The 19,139-nt window shown below is 43.3% G+C and overlaps 1 protein-coding gene across 2 annotated transcripts in view; it reads left to right on the forward strand.

Moving 5' to 3' along the window:
• The first annotated feature begins 3,720 nt into the window (after positions 1-3,720).
• The window catches only part of AGK (acylglycerol kinase), a 31,670-nt gene continuing 16,251 nt past the window's right edge, over positions 3,721-19,139 (forward strand). For both annotated transcript variants that reach the window (XM_083801126.1, XM_083801127.1), the window contains exons 1-6: positions 3,721-4,114; positions 10,418-10,457; positions 13,935-14,014; positions 15,217-15,292; positions 16,688-16,780; positions 17,756-17,788. In XM_083801126.1, coding sequence (XP_083657252.1) covers positions 4,005-4,114; positions 10,418-10,457; positions 13,935-14,014; positions 15,217-15,292; positions 16,688-16,780; positions 17,756-17,788 — 432 coding nt within the window. In that variant the 5' untranslated portion in view covers positions 3,721-4,004. The remainder of the gene's footprint in view (positions 4,115-10,417; positions 10,458-13,934; positions 14,015-15,216; positions 15,293-16,687; positions 16,781-17,755; positions 17,789-19,139) is intronic.

Below are 19,139 nucleotides of genomic sequence, written 5' to 3' on the forward strand. Positions count from 1 at the left end.
GAGGAAAAGGGCTCTTCCCCTCCGTAAATCATGCTTGGTGTTCACGTGTTGCAGAATTAAAGCAAAGCAAATTATAATCTCCCTTGCTGGGCCAGAGGTGTGGAGAGATTTGCAGTTTGGGATTTTCTCATCAGCGGCACAAAAGCTTGAGGTTTCTGTGCCAAAAGCAGATGCTCTCCCCATGTCACTCTGGCCATAGCGATATTAAAAATGTGTAAAAACGGAGTTGGGGGAGGCAGACCACAACCAGAAACAATGTTGCCTCGGTCTGGCAGGAACACAGACTTACATTGCGGTGGCAAGCACACACTTCCTACAGAGCAACAAATGCAGTCTCTGCAATGCAAACGATTATTTGTGTTCTACCTGTAAGGAAGCACCTGAAGACAGGATCACCACTGCGGCAGGAGATGTTGTTTCCAGACCTGCTCTCTGATACCCTCAGCCCATCCTCAGCTGAGTCACACACACCAGAATAACCAGCAGCCAAAAGGGTCTCAAGCCCTACAGCTACACTGGACTGGGGGTGTCCCTTTCTTTTATTTTTTTTTCTTTTATTTTGTGCCTGTGTGTAAACACAGGCACAAATCTTTCATGTTACCACCATGCAAAGAAACTCCCCTCTGACCTTGTAGGGTGCTGTTGCAGAAGCTACTGGAGATGTGTGATGGGGGTCATCCAACTCAGCCGTATGGGGACTACCTACAGACTATGTGGCTAGAATTAGCTTTCAGGCCATGAATTTGAATAAATCTCCAGCGGTACCAAGTGGTGGCTGGGAACAGGACTTCTGTTCCCAACTTCCTTAGATTTTTTTAGAAGGTTCCACTCAAAACTACGTACCAAGTGATGAAATCAGTAACTTCAATCCTATTCCCAGAGGAACAACCATGACAGAAAAACACCAACAGAGATGAGTTAGCTGAGGTGAGGATTTAAGGATGGATTGTGCTGCACAGAAAAGGAGACTAAATCATTCTCTGTTCTTGACAATACTTACGTACATATACTTGTAGGGCATTGCTAAGCAGCAGAAAGAAAGAAAAAACAAGCAAACAAACAAAAACCCAACTCCCTACTGTTTCTGCCATATTCTCTAGCTAAGAAGGGAGCTCAGCTGGTCAAGCACATGACTTTACTGAAGTTACAAACAAGTATGTCCCTGACGCACGGTCATGTATCTGAAGCTTCTTCTGCTAACAGACTTGACATTGATGGTACAGATGGGATGATAAAAAAATGCTCTTAAAAATGGGTCAGATATGAGTAATTGGGTTGAGGCACACACCTGTCTTCACAAACAACTTGTGTGGTGGTTTTAGGTGACACATCCCAAGTCAAGTATCACAGCTGCGGGGCAGCTTTTCAAACACTGACTTCTTTTTACACAAACCATCTAGCAATCAAAGAAAAATTAAACACACATTTCAGCCTCCTCCAAACAGTTTTCTGAAAAAGGTAGCAGGCATTTTACTTGGCCAGAAAATGACTACAGCATATAAAGTGGAGGATGCTCAAAAACAGACCTTTATCCTCTCATTTTTCATGGCACGTACTCTAATACCTACTTCTATTGATTTGACATGCAAAAAGCTGGGAGAGCTAAAAAGGAACTACCTGGTACATGCGGCAGCACAGCAGGTGTGATCTACCTTGAGGGTGATCAGCCTGCCACAGCCAAAAACTAGGACATGTTTGCCAGGAGGGCTTTCGGAATGGACACTGCATCCTAAGTAAAGCCAGGTAATGAGATAAGCGCACAATCTGTCATTGCTCTCTGCAGTGTTTCTTCTAAGGGCAGTTGTCTTTGAAAAGCACCATCTCAAATTTCCCAGGCCAAATTCTCAGATGGCGTCCCAGAATGGCTGAGGTGGGAAAAGGGACCTTTGGAGCTCGTCCAGCCCAACCCTGCTGCTTAGAGCAGGGTCAAGACCCTTTGCTAGCGATGTGGAAAGACAACTATTATTCAAGCTAAAATGTCTCATTTATATTAACTCAAATGTGTTTTCATGCATATGAACTCAGGAAAATTACCATTCAGCCATCTTAGAGATAGTCAGGCCCTTCACATATTTCAGCATTATTCTGACTTCTCTGAACATGTACTGGCATACTAAAAAGGCTTTATTTTAAAAATTCAAGGTTGTTTTGGAAGCGTTGTTAATAAACATAACTATATTCAGTAGACTTGGTTGTGAAATAGGAAGTTACAGATCTTTGTAAATTATTTGTGGCAGCTCATAAGAATTACGAATTTGAAAAGTATTTATCAGCAAACAATCTTTATATTTTCGTAAGCTAAGGAAAGTAGGATGAGAGTACTAGTATCTGTTCCTATTGTTGCTGTTAGCAGTTGGCCACACCACCTGAACCCTTACAAAAAGTGGGACACCCCCCCAAAAAAAAAAAAAAGTAGGACATTTAATCACTCTACACCACCTGGAACATTCAGCAGCACATCAAGTGTCTGTGCTGAGATGCGCTGGACAGATGAACCTGGAATATTTCAGTGGGACGCAATGTCTACTGGACAAGGATGTGCCTGAAATATTCATCAGGAACTGATCTTTTAATGATTTTCTTAGAAAAACAAATCCCAAATCTTCTACTAGACAAAATGATGGAAACAAACAAACAACACACACACAAAACCTACAGAAGAGAAACCAACCTGCAAGTTTTAATCTGCTTTCCTCATCACTCACAACAGAGTGGCTCCTGGACTCTCTTCTGCATCAACGTGACTCTTTCAGAGCAGACTTTTGCGTATCCAGAGTCCCACATGCGGCCTCCATCAGCCCTCATGTGTTACTACCCACATCCCAACCAGACATCATGAAGGAGAAAGATTTGGGGAAGTTTTTTACATAAAAATAATTTTATTGACCCTAATATTTTTGTAAATGTTTGGATGTTGATGAAGATGGCATTTTGCTAGAGGGGAAAAAAGCATTCTGAGACAAATTTTCTCCCCAGCCTTAAGCTCATTGCCCCAACCAGCTGGTCCCGTGCAGACGGGGTCTTTGTCACCACCAATCTATAAGCCCTGGTGGAAGGAGGGCAGTGTTCTCCAAAAGCAGAGCGCTTCCTTACACCACTTATTTAGCCAATGATTCATGTTGAGTTTTTGTTTTTCACAGGACGGGGAGGATCTCTTTGTTTATCAGCACATTCAGCACCTCCCTGATGTATCTCTGTGGCTGCTTGTGCTCTTCCAGGCATCCGACAAAGCCAGGCATGAAGGCTGGACGGGGCTGTCACCCCTGGGCTGTCCGAGCACTTGTCCCCTTGCGAAGCTGGGACCTGTCACTTGCTCACGTCCCCTCCTCGCCCTGCGTGACACTGGGGCCGCATGGCATCCCCACGAGCAGGGCCTGCCCTCCGGGGGGGCTGGAGACGTTTCTCCTGGTGCACCCACTTGCTGGGGCTTAGACAGCAAGTCCCAGGCATTTCCTAGGCCAGACGCCATCTGGACAGCTGTCTGGACCTTTAGAAATAGTTTCTGGGATTGTTTTGTATGTTGGATGTTGCACCAGGGGACATTTAGGTTAGAAATCGGTAGACATTTCTTCTCAGAAGAGCAGTCAGGCACTGGAACGCGTTGCCCAGGGAGGTGGTGGAGTCACCGTCCCTGGGGGTGTTCAAGGAAAGGCTGGACGTGGTGCTTGGGGACATGGTTAGTGGGTGGCATTGGTGGTAGGGGGATGGTTGGACCAGATGGTCTTGGAGGTCTCTTCCAACCTTAATGATTCCGTGATTCTGCGAGACACCTGTGTGGGGCCACCGCTCCCCTGGCTCCTGGCGGTGGCCTTGGGCAGCCCGGCGGGACAGCGGCAGGGCCGTGAAAAGGCTTTTTCTTGGGATCTGGGCTTTTAAGCGACTTCGGGGGCCCGCCGGGGCCGTGCGGAACGCGGGGCCGGGGGAGCCGTTTCCAGCCGAGCCGGGCGGCGGCGGCCGCGGGCTGAGCGCGGCTTCCCGGCGGCCGGGCCCGCTTCCCCGGCGGCATGGCCGGGGCCAGGAGGGTGCTGGCGACCCTGCGGAGCCACTGGAAGAAGACGGCGCTGGGGGCCGGCCTGCTGGGCTGGGGGGCGAGCTGGCTGCACGGCAGGCACCGGTAAGGGCCGCTGAGGGGGGTGCGGCTCCGACAGCGGCCGGCCCCCGGCCTGGGGGCGGCTTCAGGGGGAGGTCGGGGCCCGGGGAGATTTTAAATCGCGTTAGGTGCTGGCTGCTCGCCTGCAGCTAAAGGGCTCTGCTGGGTGCAGGCGAGCAGCCCGAAACTCTCCCCCAGCACCTCTGGTTTCGGTGGAGGGCGAGGATGGTAGGGTGGGTTTTGGGGAGAGGGAGAATGATGTTGGGCGTGTGGAAGTGCTGGTGACATCGTGGTTACACGCACCGGCCCGCAGAGAGGTGCGGGGTATGGCCGTGCTGTAAGCAGAGGTGTTGGTGCTCAACAGGTTGGCTTTGTAATGCCTTCCTTCAGTGAGTCCTTGGGCTTGCATTCCGCTTTTCCTTCTGAAGGCTTCAACTTTGAGTCCAGATAAAATAGCGAAATGCAAATAAGTCATCACAAATGATGCTGCTGTTTTAGATACCCGTTAGCCAGTTTTAATAAACTAAATGTAAAAAGGACGGAGGAAGAAATTGCTCGGCAGCATCCCTGTGAGGGGCTGGCTGTTGGGGCAGAGGGTCCCGTGCCCACCCCAGGTACGCTGCGTGGCCTCTCCCCTGGCCTCCTCTTGCCATGGATGCCAGCGCGGCTGCCCTGGGTGCTGGAGAGAGCTACTGAGACAGAGCACTAGGAAAAAGGCTAAATCTGCTCCTTGTGCACATGGGGAGTGGGCACCTGAGGGGGCCTAGGAGCAGCGTCAGGCACAACCAGCCTCCCCTTTATGCCTGTTTCTGTGAATTCGTGTGCCTGTACGCCGTGGGGTTTGGCTGTGTTCACTCCCTGCGCGGTTCTCTCGCAGTACCTGTGAAAACAGCTTAGGATCACAGAGAAAGTGATCACAGCGTAGGTGATGTGCTGTCAGAACCAAAGGTGAATAAAGAGAAAAACATGAGAGGCAAAAGACTAAGGGAACTGCTGGTATCTACATTTCAGCACTCAGAGGTTTTTTACACCGAATATAGGCACAGTGCTTTAACCCAGGTGATGTAGTGGGGGAAAAATCATCCTGTTCTTCGATCTTCCCTTTTTATCTGCAAGGGAAAACACACACCATTTCCGTACTGCACATAGGAAATGCAAGGTAGGAAATCCTGTGATGGCAAACAGCTCTGTGTGACTTTGATGCAGAGTGCAGCACAGCTGTACGAGTGCTTTTGGAGAGTTAAGTAGTTTGGGAAAAAGTAACAACTGTTTAGCCATTTCTTGTTCTCTGTGGAGGTTTGTTTTAGCCAGAGAATAGAAGGAGAGACAAACAAGCCTGGTGGCAAGAGTGTAAAAGTTTGAGGTTATCTCAGCAGCTCTTCCCTGCTACCATGTGCCCAGCAAAGGCCTTATCTTGTGGCTGCTGGACAGCAGGGATAGGCCAGGGTCCCTCTCTGCACCTTCTGTTTTGCCTCCAAATGGATTTTGTGGGTTTTTTTGATACATTCAGTCATCCCCAGTGTCATTGCTTATGTACCAGGTGCGCTGGGGAGCGTGTGAGGTGCTGTCACCCCGTGCAGAACCTGCTGCAGGCAGCGCTTGGAGAGGTCAGTGAGGGAGCCGCGCGTGGGCTGCGCTGGCCGTGAGGCTTGCTGCTGTCGACATATGAGGCCAAATTACTATGCATCAGGCGTACTTTGCTAGACTTATATTTGCCCTTTTAGAACAGATTAAAGGTTTAGCGAAGTCTTATGCTTCAGTTTCTGGCATCACCAGGTTTTCTGACGAAGGGGCTTGCTTTAGCACAGCATCAGTTCAGATTAGCCTCTGACTTCCTGGAATTAGCTGTCTGAGGTCTTGCTCATTTATTTGCAGCTGAAGAAAGTTTTTTCCCCTCCTGCATCCTTCTTCTTGGCTTTTCCATTCTCATGGAATTTCTAAGTTATTTCTCTGGCAAGGAGAAGATAATTTGCTTTTCTGACTTCTCAAGGTTCATTCTTCTTTTGGATGCAGAGGCTATGATGTCTGCCTTAAGTGGAGCCATTGCAAGTAACAATCTGTCCTGCAAATAAATGGCTACTCTTCCGTAGTCAGTCTCTGCATGCCTGTAGGGACAGAAGAGCTCTGGGGTACTGGCTTAAGACTTTACAGGATGCTACACGGGCAGACAGGGATGAGGAGAATGTTGCCTTCTCCAGACTTGACCTGTGTGTATCTCCCCTGTGGGGAAATGGAGCTGGTTGTCTCCTTCCAGCAGGCTGCACCAGGGGTCTGATGTGGATGCCCTTGTGCTATGTAGGCTGTACAGGAGAGAGGGGCACTGGAGTGAAAGGATTCCTCACCGAGTGAGACTGAAGGTTGTCGGTGACAGTAACTGTAAGGGCCAAGGAGCTTCGTAGCCCAGTCTTACTTTCTTCATGCAGCATTTAGTTTCGGATCAGTGTGTTAGCCTTTCATCTCTGGAGGTGTTTGTGCAAACGCCGACTGGTTTAAAAGTCAGGGCTTTTTAAATGAACCGGAAGAGTACAGAGGAAGCTTTGTGCTGGTTTCCCCTTCACCATTTGTGATTCAGCCACTCTAGATACGTAATGCAATGGAGAGCACCTCTTCAAAAGAGACATCAGTCAGGAGGTGGCAAAGGCTTTTCAGATGTAGAGTGATAGACATAATGTCTGGTTGAACTACTTTTAATTAAAACCCTCTTGCTATTCTTATAAAACCTTGGTGAGCCTTAAAATTCCTTTGGTTCTCATAAAGGAATATACTTGTAAAATCTGTTGTCTTGCATTTGAGATAGCAAATACCCTTGGAATATTGAAGAAGAAAGACAGGAACTCAGTGTTGTCACATGTGAGGTTGTTTCCCTTTAATTTCTCTGGATTACCTGAATGTGTGTGTTAACTTCATTTTAACCAACAGCATATCATACGACAGGTACACCAGATCCAACCTTAGAGGGTGTGCAGATTGTCAGATATGTGCTCATATGCAGTGCTGTACTTCTGTTTAACATAGATGAGATTAATTGCAGAAAAGTAAGCAACTTGCTTTTTTTTTTTTTGTCTCTTACTTAGTAGGATGGAAAGAGGGCACATAACAATTCTGGCTGTGTTTCTGTGTGGTAGCTGCTGGTGCTCAGTGAATTCATTAATGTAAGGAGTCACAGTATAAAATTAAAAACCTTTTGAATTGTATTCTGTATTTTGTCTTTTCTTGAGATGGTTCCTTACTGATGAATAAAACAGCAAGAAAAGATACCATTTGATTATTTTAAAGCTTCCACCGGATTTGGAATCCCCTCTCACTTCCCGGTTCCTGCCCTGGATCTGCTCTCCTAAGGAGGGCTGTTGCTGCTCGCTGTGTGTCCAGGTGGTGCAGTGAGTCACCAGCGACGGCAGGCCAGCAGGAGTTTAATCTCAGCTTAACTGGTTGTCCAGTTTGGCCAGAGCATTGCAGTGGTGCCGCTGGGTAAGTGATCATCCTGGTCAGGATGGGGACTTCTGCATTGCACTGAGGCAGTGGACCCCTCAGATACTCAGCCGAGCTCTGTATGCATTGAAGTATTGACTTTCTCCATAGAAAATGCTGGCAAAGCATCTGGGCCTTTGACTGCTTGCCAGCAATCCGAGTCTTATTCTTATCTGTAATTTGAGCGTTAGTCTCTGAGTGTTTGCCAAGTGATAACTCACTTGGTCACCTTTCTGCATATCTCTTCCTCAGCGGCCCACTTTATTTCATCAAAACTTCATCAAAAAACGTGGGGCATAAATTCCAGTTCTTGGGTAAAGCTGATTCAAACGTAGGTTTGTCTTTCATGTCCTTCCAAAGCCAAGCTGAAAGTAAAGGCTGATACCAAGCAGAGGATGCTGTGGTCTTGTTGTGTTGGAAGCAGCCAAAATGCTCTCTGTGAAGATAAACTCTGGAAGGAGTTCTGTGGTAGCTCTGGAGACTGGTCCTGTGCGCACAGCTTTGGTCAAACAGAGTGCTTTTAGGCTTCTTGTTGGCTGAACATACTTCAGAGTCTTAGATTTAATGCTGGTAACCCTGCCTGAAAGGGGATCTCGCATCCAAAGCTGCTTTAGGCGCTCATGGTACAGTCGCTTCCAGGGGAGCTGGTTGTCCCAAGCCACTCGCTGTGGCTGCAGGCCTCTCACAGCTTCTTGATCATTATTTTGGGGGTATTTGCAGGTTGGGACAGACAACGCAGTATCTTTCGAGTGCTTTTGAAAGTTATGCTGGACTCGATTTTAAAGATCATCAACGCTGCAGGCATTATAAGGTTGCAGGCACCAGGAAACAGACTGGCTGGTGATGTGACCCAGCTTGATTTCTGAGCAAAGCAGCAGCGATGTGCAGCAATCAGATGACACAGACTTGACTAGAATTTGTTAATGAGGTCAGGACTGCAGTTCGCAAATGGATCAGCTATGCAGCCATCATTTGGTAGTGGGGTTTTCTTGGTACCCCATAATATTTCAGCTTTATATATTGACATTGCAATTGCTTTGTATTTCCTCTAGCCATACATAATCACGGGTGGGGGAAAAGTCCGTGGGTGAGGGCTTGTAATCAGCAGGGCAGCGTGGATGCAGCCCCCCGTGCTGTCCTGATCGAATGGGAATTAGCTGCAGCACTCGGGTTTAGCTCCGTACACAAACCTGTGCAGAGAGAGTTATTTTAACTGGTGCTCTTTCGTTAGGTCTGGTGCTCTTTCGTTAGATTAGCGCAATCAAACACAGGCCTGCTGCTCCTCTAAGTAATATTTCAGGTAGTTAATACAAATGGCTTACTGCTTTGGTCTTAAGGAGATAACGTGGCAGTTAAAAGCATTGTTGTGCCTCCAAGGAAATTTTTTTAGACATTCCAGTTACTTGTTATCTTGATGGGGTATTATTTACATGTTTTCTTTTTCCATGCGTGAGTTCTCCCTTAGTCTTTTTACTTTGACTAAGAATAAATCTTTTTTTGCTTCACAGTTATGTTCTCAGAACTCAGCTCAGTATCTCACCTAAAGTCGCCCGACTTCTCCTTTCAGGGCACTGCAGCATCTTTTGGTGATGGCAGAAGCAGTGATTTATATGGCTCCAGTGACAGATGAATAGTCTAGGCTTGTGGAATGGGACAGATCCCACTCCTCCGTGGGTCCATTGTTCTGGCCAAGGCTTTGCCTTCTCTTCTGCCATTTCAGCTGCAGAATTTGGCCCAATGAGCCACAGTTTGGGATGGGAGTGTGCTGCTTTCCCAGTCAATTGCTTTTCATGGCTGGCCTTGAGTCCCTTTAATGGGTCTAATATGTTAATTTTGGTATGTGTTACGCTGAATATAACTGGTATTGATTTTTTGTATTGGAGATTTTTGAGGCAAGGCTGTACTGTCTTGCCAGATACTGCCAAGGGAAAACTGATGGAATTTTTTGGTTTTAGCAAGGAGCGGGAAGTGTCTGGCGTCTGTAGGACAGGTGAGACTGGGTGCTGCAGAACAGGACTCTCTTTTTTGTCCGGGAGTCCCAAAAGGGCATTTTTGGGTCTGGAGAAGAACTGAGTTGTGTTCTGCACTCAGTAGCTCAGTCTCTGGTGTGGCTGCCCGCTGCCGTGCTAATGCTGTCCGTCACCAATGACAAGCACAAGGATTAGCCTGGAATCTCTTTCTGACATGACCGTCAGTGGCATGTCTAATACCAACACTTTCTTTTTTATTTATAAATTTCACTGAGGTGAGGTGAGTGATTTTCACCTCTTTGAGTTGTAGCTTTAGTCCATGCGCAGACCTGGCTGGGTGGTATGTGCTGCATTAACATGTCCAGCTTACAGTCCGATGGATGGGGGAGTTCGCAGTTGTAAGGCACACAGATTTAAGTCCATGTAAGTTATGCTTAAGTCTACTCTAACGCTCTTCTGTACTGTCAGAGTGGGAAGTACCTTCGGTGTAAAAAACAGGTAATATTAGCATTGAAAAAAAAACTTAGATTGGAGTACAGTTGTACAGTTATGTAGCAATTTAAAATTAAATCACAGCTGTACAGTGTCTCGTGGCTTTTGTAATCTCAGCACGCTTGGCATCCTTCTCTTTGTTTCCTGCTTTGATTTACTATCGAAAACACTGTGTGTTCGCGTGTACATGCTAAAAAAATAAAAATTATGCATGTGTGTTTACAAGGGCATTTTATCCTTAAACGTGTGTTAAATAGGCCTTAAAGAACCTGTATTTTTTATTTTAGAGCTGTTAAAGCATGTGTAAAAAGGGTACAGACCTATATCGTGAAAATGAGCAAATTGTTTTAAACTTACTCAACCTAATGTCCACTCTCCGTTCTGTCTTACCTAACAGCGATAACCTGCTACGAAGAGCTGCGTGCCAAGAAGCCGAGGTAATACCATCTAAAGTGATAAAATTAGATTAAAATCCCCTCTTATCTTGGCCATGCAGGGCTCCTGGGCTTCTCCCAGCAGGCCCTCTCTCCGTGACGAGCCTTACAATGCTGCCATCTGCGTCCTGCTGCTCAGGCACCGAAGGGCGGCCGGCCTCCAGCCCGAAGCTGGGGTGCTATCGCTGGGGTACACCTCAGTGACTGCTCCAGCTACCCAGGCCTCTCTTTCTGCTGACTGCATTCCTCTGGGCCTGAAATTTTCTGGTAGAAAGAAGACGAGACAGGAGACTGCAATCTGAGATCCACCACGAGGCGTGTTGTCGGGGCAAGGGCAGGGCAAACCGCTTCAGTTAGCGCTCCGCTGGGCAGACTTCACCCTTCTCTGTTCATCCCCGAGCGCCTTCATCAAGGACGCTGTGCCGATAGCTCTGGTTGCCTCGGTGGTGTCGTGCAGGATTTTAAGAGTCTTTCTACCTCTTTCAAACAAATTTAATTTTAAACCCACTTCTCCATGCCAGATGTTAGAGATTTTGCAGGGCGTGATACTGCTCCCATTGCTACGTACTGGAGCCTGAGAAGAATGCTGAACGTTATTTTTCTCATTAAAGATCTTTGCTTGAGGTTACCCTGCTTTATAGCAGTGGTGCACCTGCGTAATCCCAGTTTTTATCTGCCAGATGTTGAAGGAAAGATGTTCACGGCAACTTGATCTGGACTGTGGAATTTTTTGCCAAAATAGATGTAAGGGAGCTCAAGTCTCATGGAAGAATGAGGAAAAAAATATAATAATTTTATAGTTAAAAATATAATAACTAAAAAAAAAAGAAAATATTGCTTTCAAAAATGATACCTTCAGAGTTCAATACATACAGTATTTGACTATACCAACTCAAAGAACCTGTTCTTCATTTTTATGCTTTCTGTATTCATTTTCACTGCACAGATATCAAAGCAATAGCTTTTTTTTTTTTTTCCCAGAAATAGCAGTTAATACTTCAGTATTTGAAGCTTATTCTTATAAATTAAATAGAGCTTCCTACAATTGCAGGGGGGTAAAGCTTGGGAAGATATCCTGCAGAAGACTCCTGCGTTAGAAAGGAATGAACCAGAAAGTTCATGCTGTAATTTCTGTTCTCACTGATGTGTTAGTGCCAAATACAGCTTGAAAACGCACAGCAATACAGTAGCAAGGCATTAAATGTCTGGTTTAATCTTTGGAATAGCAACAATCTGTAATTGTTTGAAAAATGCTACTTGTGTTTACAGCGCTGTATAAGTGCTGAGAAAAATAGAGGCAGGCTCACTCAAAAAAAAGCTTGGTCTGAGTGAAGTGGGAGGGGCCCCCTATTATTTTTATGTAAGTTGTTTGAGTTCTTAAGCCTAGAACAATACCAAATTGCTGATAACCTGCCTTGCTGCCAAAGCATCCCCTATAGCAGTACTTCCTGCAAAAACTCCACAGTGCATGTCCGAATTAAAATACCAGTTTGCAATGACAACCTTGGGGTGGCAAATGATTACAGAAGGGTTCCCCAATGAAGAACCCATTTACCAAACTGAAAACCTTTTACACCTCCCTCTCCCAAACAAACCGGTGTCAGCCAGCTATGGGCTTTGCAGACGTGGCCTCTCTGATTGATGTTAGTGCACTCTGGGTCTGTATGAGACAGGTCGTGCTTAGGTGACAAATTCAGTCTGTGAAGCGGGAATGGTTTTCCGTGATGGAATATTGTTTCTCTGTTTGTGTTCATAAAACGCCGTAAAGCCTTTTTGTAATGGGTTTTTCATAATTGCAAAATAGTAAGTTTCATACTAGGAATCCAGAAACGCAACACCTGGAGTTTTGCTTTAACAAGGAATTGAAAAAGGCATTGCCTTTCCTAAATAATAGCTTCATATATATTTAATAACAATTTTTAATGGCTTTAAGTTGGCTTTCCTTACATTGGGCTCTGGGAGAAAAACAACAACAACAAAAAAAACCACAAAACTTTGAAAATGTTGCATTATTATTTTTTTATTTCCTGTCTTAAAAATCTGAATTTGCTTTAGAAGTGCCCCCATATGTAACATAAATGTCTAAGTATATTATATAAAGAAATGATCATGTCAGTACTCCTAAATTTTTTATAAGCCTTTTTAGGTTGTTTAGAGCAAGCAAATACATCACATCGTGCTCCCCCAAGTAAATAATTAATTGTTTTTAACAGCAGTAACGTGCCAGAGGTCTCCTGTCTTTCCCAATCCTGTCCCCCCTCTCTCCCCTAAATGCAATAAAACACATAGTTCATTTTGCCAGCTAATTTTGTGGTAAAACTAAGGAGCTGTTGATTTATTTCCCTTTCTTTGACCATTCCTTTACTCTTAGCAACTTCTCTTATCCTTCTTCTTTCTTGAAGAAGAAATTTGAATGTTTTAAGTGACATAGCCAGCTGCACACTTCTAACTGAGGCTTCCTGAGCGAAGTTGGCAAGGGGAAGTAATTTCAACTTTAAACAGCTAATGATCACTAAAATCTACAGTGTTTTGTGCACAGTGTCTGCCTTCTTCAATATAAAAATTCCTGCCAGGGGATTAACCTTTAAAGTAAAGGGAAAAGAAAGTAGGGACAGATGACAGTGTCATGTTCAGCACAGTAGCCTTTTGTTCCTGCTTTATTTCCAGGGCTTCTGGTTGGTACTGCTGAATGTTGTCAGCCTTGTATCCCAAACCAGTTTGATTTGTGCGGTAGTGAGGATGCCTTTAGATGAGCTAAAAGAAGTCTGCAGAGTGGGAAGTAATGTGTGGAAGCCTTGCCTTCTCGTGCCTCTCCTGTGCTGAAAAGCTGTGGACATAGGTACAAATGGCTAAAAGGCACAAGAGGCTGCATGAAGTAACTCTCAAAGAACTTAAAATCAAGGCATCTGTTCGGAACTGGATTAAAAGATGAAGAGGAACTGAGTGGTTGTTATAAAGAGGAGGAGGAAAAAGTGTCTGAGGAAACAGTGGGTTTGCACATAGGTGAGGGCAAACTCTCTGGTGATTATCTTCTTTTGTATTTTCAAAAACTTAAGCATAGAAAATACAAAAATAAGCAGAGGAGATAATGAGAAATGAAGGACAGAAGTGGAAGAAGGCGCAAGAAGAAGATGGCAAGCAGGTGCATCAGAATTACACGGGAAAATCAAATAACCTTAGAGTCAAGGATAGTTCTCCCTGGATCTCCCTTGCCAGACAACTAGAATTTGACCAAAAAAAAAAAATTGGTTGAACTGTAAAAATGAGATAAAGATTTCTTATGACAATGGTGTGAGCTGTTGCTAAGCGTAGTGATCTTTGAATAGGAGACCTGTACAATGACTGCAGATGGAAGTCATTTGGTTGTCATGAGGCTTGAAAGTGAAAGCCTACTGACATTTGGGGAGATGCATTATTTTGAACTGCTTTACTAATGTGCTTAAAAGGGAAATCGAACTGTGCTCTTTTTTTCTTATTAAGGTTTTTGGCAACCAGCTGATTCCTTCCAGTATGCCACTGAAGAAAGCGACAGTGTTCCTCAACCCAGCAGCTTGCAAAGGGTAAAATTTCCCCTCCCCTACGCTTTATTCTGTTTTTCTAATCTGCCATTCACTATAAAAGCCGGCCAAATTTTTGAGCTCATTTTTGCCCCCCTCTGATGCCAAGCTGGTGCTGTGTAACTATGCCAAAATATCTATCACCAAAGATATTACAATGAAGAACAGAATTAGATGCTTGAGTTGAAAGAATTATTTTCAAATATATATACATATATATAAATTTTCTTTTATCCTGTGTTTGGGTCTTTGTCATTCCTCCACATACCTTTGTATGTGGCACATTTCCCTTCTCAAAAACTATAGAAATAAGAGATGACCTTGATTGCTTCAAGAGTTGAAGTTAGCCAGCAGTGATCTTACTTCTGTAGGAACCTGTCCTTGAAAGGGATGTGCCTACAAACTGGGAGGCTAAATATGGGCTGAGGGCAAGACTCCTGGAAGAGGTCAGCTGCTGTTTTTGCATATTCATTAGTGGAAAACAGTTATCTTGGATATGATGTATGTCTATTTCTGCTAATCAGCTAAGCTATCAGTTGCATCTCAGTAATGATATCAGGGAAATGATATATCTGACATGGGAGGACTTGAACTTACGTGCTTTTATTCAAAACACCCATGACTGAAAAATGCATAGTGTCAATAAATTAAAGTCTCTGACTTCTGGTCTCATATTTCTACTTCTAAGTAACATATAGTTAATGAATAATTATTTTATTAGGCGGTTACAAGCATAAAATGCATGAGTCCTTTAACAAAAGAAGGTCAGATCAAATTTTGCTTCCAGACATTTAATGATATGTAAAAGTAAATAAATATATATTTTTAATCTTTCTGAAAATCCAAATGGACTTTCTTTGTTGTATTAAAGCCTGCTGCTCTGTAAGTCATTAATTTTTCTAATAAATCTCTCTCTGGAGATCTTGTTTTGATTTTTAAAATTATTTTTGTAGAAAGCCAGATAACCTCTTCTGCATTTATTAAAACTGTAACAAAAAAGCTGACATCTGAGATATGAGTCTAGAAATGTAACACATTTGAAACAAATGAAATCTCATCTTTCCTGACTGGCAGGTCTGGTGACTGATTGTGTAGATTGTATGCTCTGTTTTTAACTATATTTCATGTTGTTATTCATTTTTTTCTTCCTTTTTTTTTTTTTAACTGCCAGATTATTGAAATAGTTTTCCCTTGTTTTTAACTAGTAAAGCCAGGAACCTTTTTGAGAAGAATGCTGCTCCAATTTTGCACTTATCTGGCTTGGATGTAACTGTGGTTAAGGTAAGAACTGAGAGGTTCTGTTAATGTAGATATATTGTCCGCTTTGCTTTCTGCTCTTGAAGAACTGAAATTCAATTTTAGGTATACTTGAAATTCTTAGTTGTCCCATAGGCATCTGGTAGGAGGAAATAATTACTGAGATTTTAAAATAGTACTTAATCTTTTTCGTTTTAATTCACAGTTAATTTACAAACTCTGTACGGACTTTTTAATTTTCAGCTAAAGCAGCACATCTACTTGTCTGACTGTCTAAAGCAGCCCTTCTATAATTCATGTTTGAGGGGAAAATCTCTAAATACTTGCGTGCTGGCTAGTGGTGCATGTCCATCGCTGTTGAAATTGTCAGTTTTGCCTGAACTTGCAGAATTCAGAAGCGAGGAACTTTGATGTGCTGTGGAACTCTTCAAATTAATTAAAAATAACCTTTTATTTTTCCACTAATTTTTTTTCAGTGTATCCCCAGATAATTCAACATCCCCATCACAAAAGCAGAACACTGAGCTGTAATGGTCTGAATTAGCAGAGAAGTTTTCTTTGGAAAGAGAACAAAAAGTAAACATGAAGGGATTCTGATCTTTTTGCAGATTTTTGAGGCTGTGATATGTGGATTGTCTAGTAGTCACTATGTCTTGGCAGTGAAGTACCCTAATAGTTATCTTCCTGTCTTGGAATAATTTTGTAAGCTGTTGTTTGGTGTTAAAATGCTGCTTTTATTAATGCCCTTTTCTGTTCATTGAAAATGTATAGCCCTAGCCTAAGACCAAAAAATGTTTTGCAAGAATTAAAACTGACACGTTGTAACTTCAGATCTGAAAAGTTAGCAAAACAGGGCTAGGCCAGTAACTGGGACTGAAACATCCTTGCAAAAAGCATTCATTTTGCAAAAAAAAAAAAAAAAAAAAAAAAAAACAGTTCTGGTGGTTTAGAAAGTCGGTGTATTCTTTACTGCTGAAGCAGCTGTCAGCAGCTTCCTAGCCTGCTGTTGGGCAGCAGCCTTTCATGTAGCTGATCCTGTATTTCAGGAGAAATACAGCACCTTGGCTGCTAAAGGTGATGGGACTTTTTTCTGCAAGAGTGTAGTTTGCCTGTGGTTTTATTTAAATGTAAAACTATTTGGAAATTTGATTATTGCTGGATAATCTAGATCCACCGAATGAGAGTTACTATGGTATTCTTTTAGGCTTTGTGTATGTGTGTTTACTTTTTATATTGTACTAGGCAAGGGGTTTGTTTCATAAGGTGAAGAAATTTCAGTGAATGTAATGTAAGAAGTATACGGTACTTTGTGCTTATATGAGAATAATTATTAAACAAATGGATAGATTTTTTTTCTACAGAAGAGAAATCCTAGAAATAATCACCTGAGTTCTCACGTTTGTATTTCTGTTTCTTCAGACTGATTATGAAGGGCAAGCAAAAAAGCTGCTGGAACTGATGGAAAACACAGATTTGATCATTATTGCAGGAGGAGATGGCACAGTACAAGAGGTACTACAGGAGCTTTGTCCTATTTGTTGATAATCATAGCCAAGCTGAGGGTGAGAAGATTGAGTCTGTGTAATGCGACAACAGCATCACAACATCTATTACTGAAGATTTGTCTATTTTAGCATCCATGTTTTCAGTCAGTGTTTTGAGCTTCTTGGAATAAGGAAACTCTGATAGCTGTTTTTTTGCCTAAAAATGATGATGGGAGATGGGGTGGGGAACAAGAATGTTTGGCATTTTCTCATTCTAGAATGAGAAAATTATTTGAGGAGAAATGTTTCCAACTTTTCCTTTCTGTGTAATGTAGCTCTAATGGTTTAATTTTCAAAGTTTATTACTAGCCTATCTGTACTGCCCAGGATGAATGTGTGTTTTGTTGAGAGGGAATCAAATAATTTAAAAATTAAGTGGGAGTGATGCCAAAGCATGTTATGCATTTAATAAATGTCTGTTGTCAAGACAATTAATGACAGGAGCAAACTGCCAGCATAACTGGGGAGTACTCTCTTTCAAGGCAGGTTGTTTTTTGTTAAAGCATTTCCAGGAATGCTAACTACTGGCTTCATAAGGCAATGGCTAAATGAAGTACAATGACTTTAAGAGAAAGTGGTTGGAATACATCTGCAAATTTCTCCTGAGCTTAGAATTTATTATTCTTAATCACACACTGACCAGTTGCGGTTCTTGCATTTATACAGAAGGGATTTATCTGGGTTTATTCAACGTTAAAGCATTTACGCTGGCATCAGTTGTGGTGCCAGCATATACTCATAAGCACTCAGAACCCCGCTGTTCCCATCATGTTTGCACACTGAGCATGCATCCTTTCCCATGCAAGCAACAGTCGCATGTTCCAAAAGAGAAGCTGTTTCTTAAATCTTTTCCAAAGAATAAATTTGTATACGAATTTCACAGCTTTCTACTGTAATTGCAAAATAAAATTCTCAAAGATTAAGACTTTCCCATGTTTTTCAGGTCATAACTGGACTTCTCCGCAGAGCTGATGAGGTGAGGAAGTTTGTTGTTTTTAGAATTTTGTCCGTTTCTTAGGAAAAGTGTCTGTGTATCCACTGTGACCCCTTGGTCCCAGCTTTTTTTTCTGCAGATACTACGGTTTACTAATCCCAAGCCAGCATGCTGCATGATAAGTCAGCCATGCTAGTGTCCTGCAATTCTTCCCATTGTTCTTCATTCCCTTTCTCACGGAGTGCAATGGCTCCCAAGCCTCATCTTTGGGAAGTTTCCAGCTTCAGAGCAGGGATTGTTGAGAAGCCCGATGCACAATTGTCAAAGATCCATAGACAGCTGTGTATGCTGCTTTGTTTTGCAGAAGCATTGGGCAAAAGTACTTGTTTTTCTTGTATTTATACAGGCTTGAAACTGAATTTGCTTATGGCTGCGCTCCTGTTGCTTTATGATTGTTTTGCCATTTTTTCAAGCTGTGAATATCTACCTGTGTAGATGGCTATGGAAAGCAAATTGTAACCTCTCAAGGTGGAACACTCAGAATGGAAATGAGAGAGATTTTTCTTTTCAAAGAGGGAGGACAGTGTTATCGAAGAAAGGAGGGGATCATTGTTCCCAAAACCTTCCGGCAAGAGCTGGCAAAAACTCAATTAAATGATCCAGACAAGATTACGATGATATACTTGGCAGCTAGAATTGCATCTCTTTAGGCAGTTGCTTTGTCTGAATGTGACAAGAGAAACTCTGCAACTATGCCAGTGTTTTTAAGGGGGTGCCAGCTGTATTAGTTCTGAGGCATCATTTTTTTTATTTTAGTATTATTGTAGATGATCCCTGAGACCTCTGTAATCTGAAGATTCTGGAAAAAAAAATTTAGAGGCTTTACTGGCTAGTTCTTCATCTCTATTTTTGACTTATTATCTTGATATAGTTGGGATTGATTTGCATAGAAAATTCTGCATCCAGCACTATTTTGGGTAGAGTACTGCAATGTAGTATTGCCATCATGTCTATGGCCAAGGAATTCTCATCCTTCATATCACTCTGTCCTACGAGTAGGGATTTGCAGTTCAGCCCCCTCACGCTGTGCTCTGCTTCCCTTTTCACCCGGGTATGTCATACCACTGTTGTCTGGATAAGAGTCTGTGCAAGGTATTCCAGAAGCATTGGTCCTAGTAGCCAAGGGAGCAGAGCCTGACCGCATGAGCTGCGAATGGCCTGTCTTTTGCAAGCTGTAAAGCAATTCTGAAGAAAATGAGAGAAGGGTGTTTGAGGTGTGTTAACACTTGCAGGTGAAACAGAGATAGCAAGGGAGAGCAGGTGGGCATGAAGTGAGATAGATGTTATTTAGCCAGTGGGGATCTGCAGTATCCTGGAGCTGCTAGGAGCACCA

Source organism: Anser anser, assembly GCF_964211835.1.
Source record: "Anser anser genome assembly, chromosome: 1".
In the NCBI taxonomy this organism is placed as follows: Eukaryota; Metazoa; Chordata; class Aves; order Anseriformes; family Anatidae; genus Anser; species Anser anser.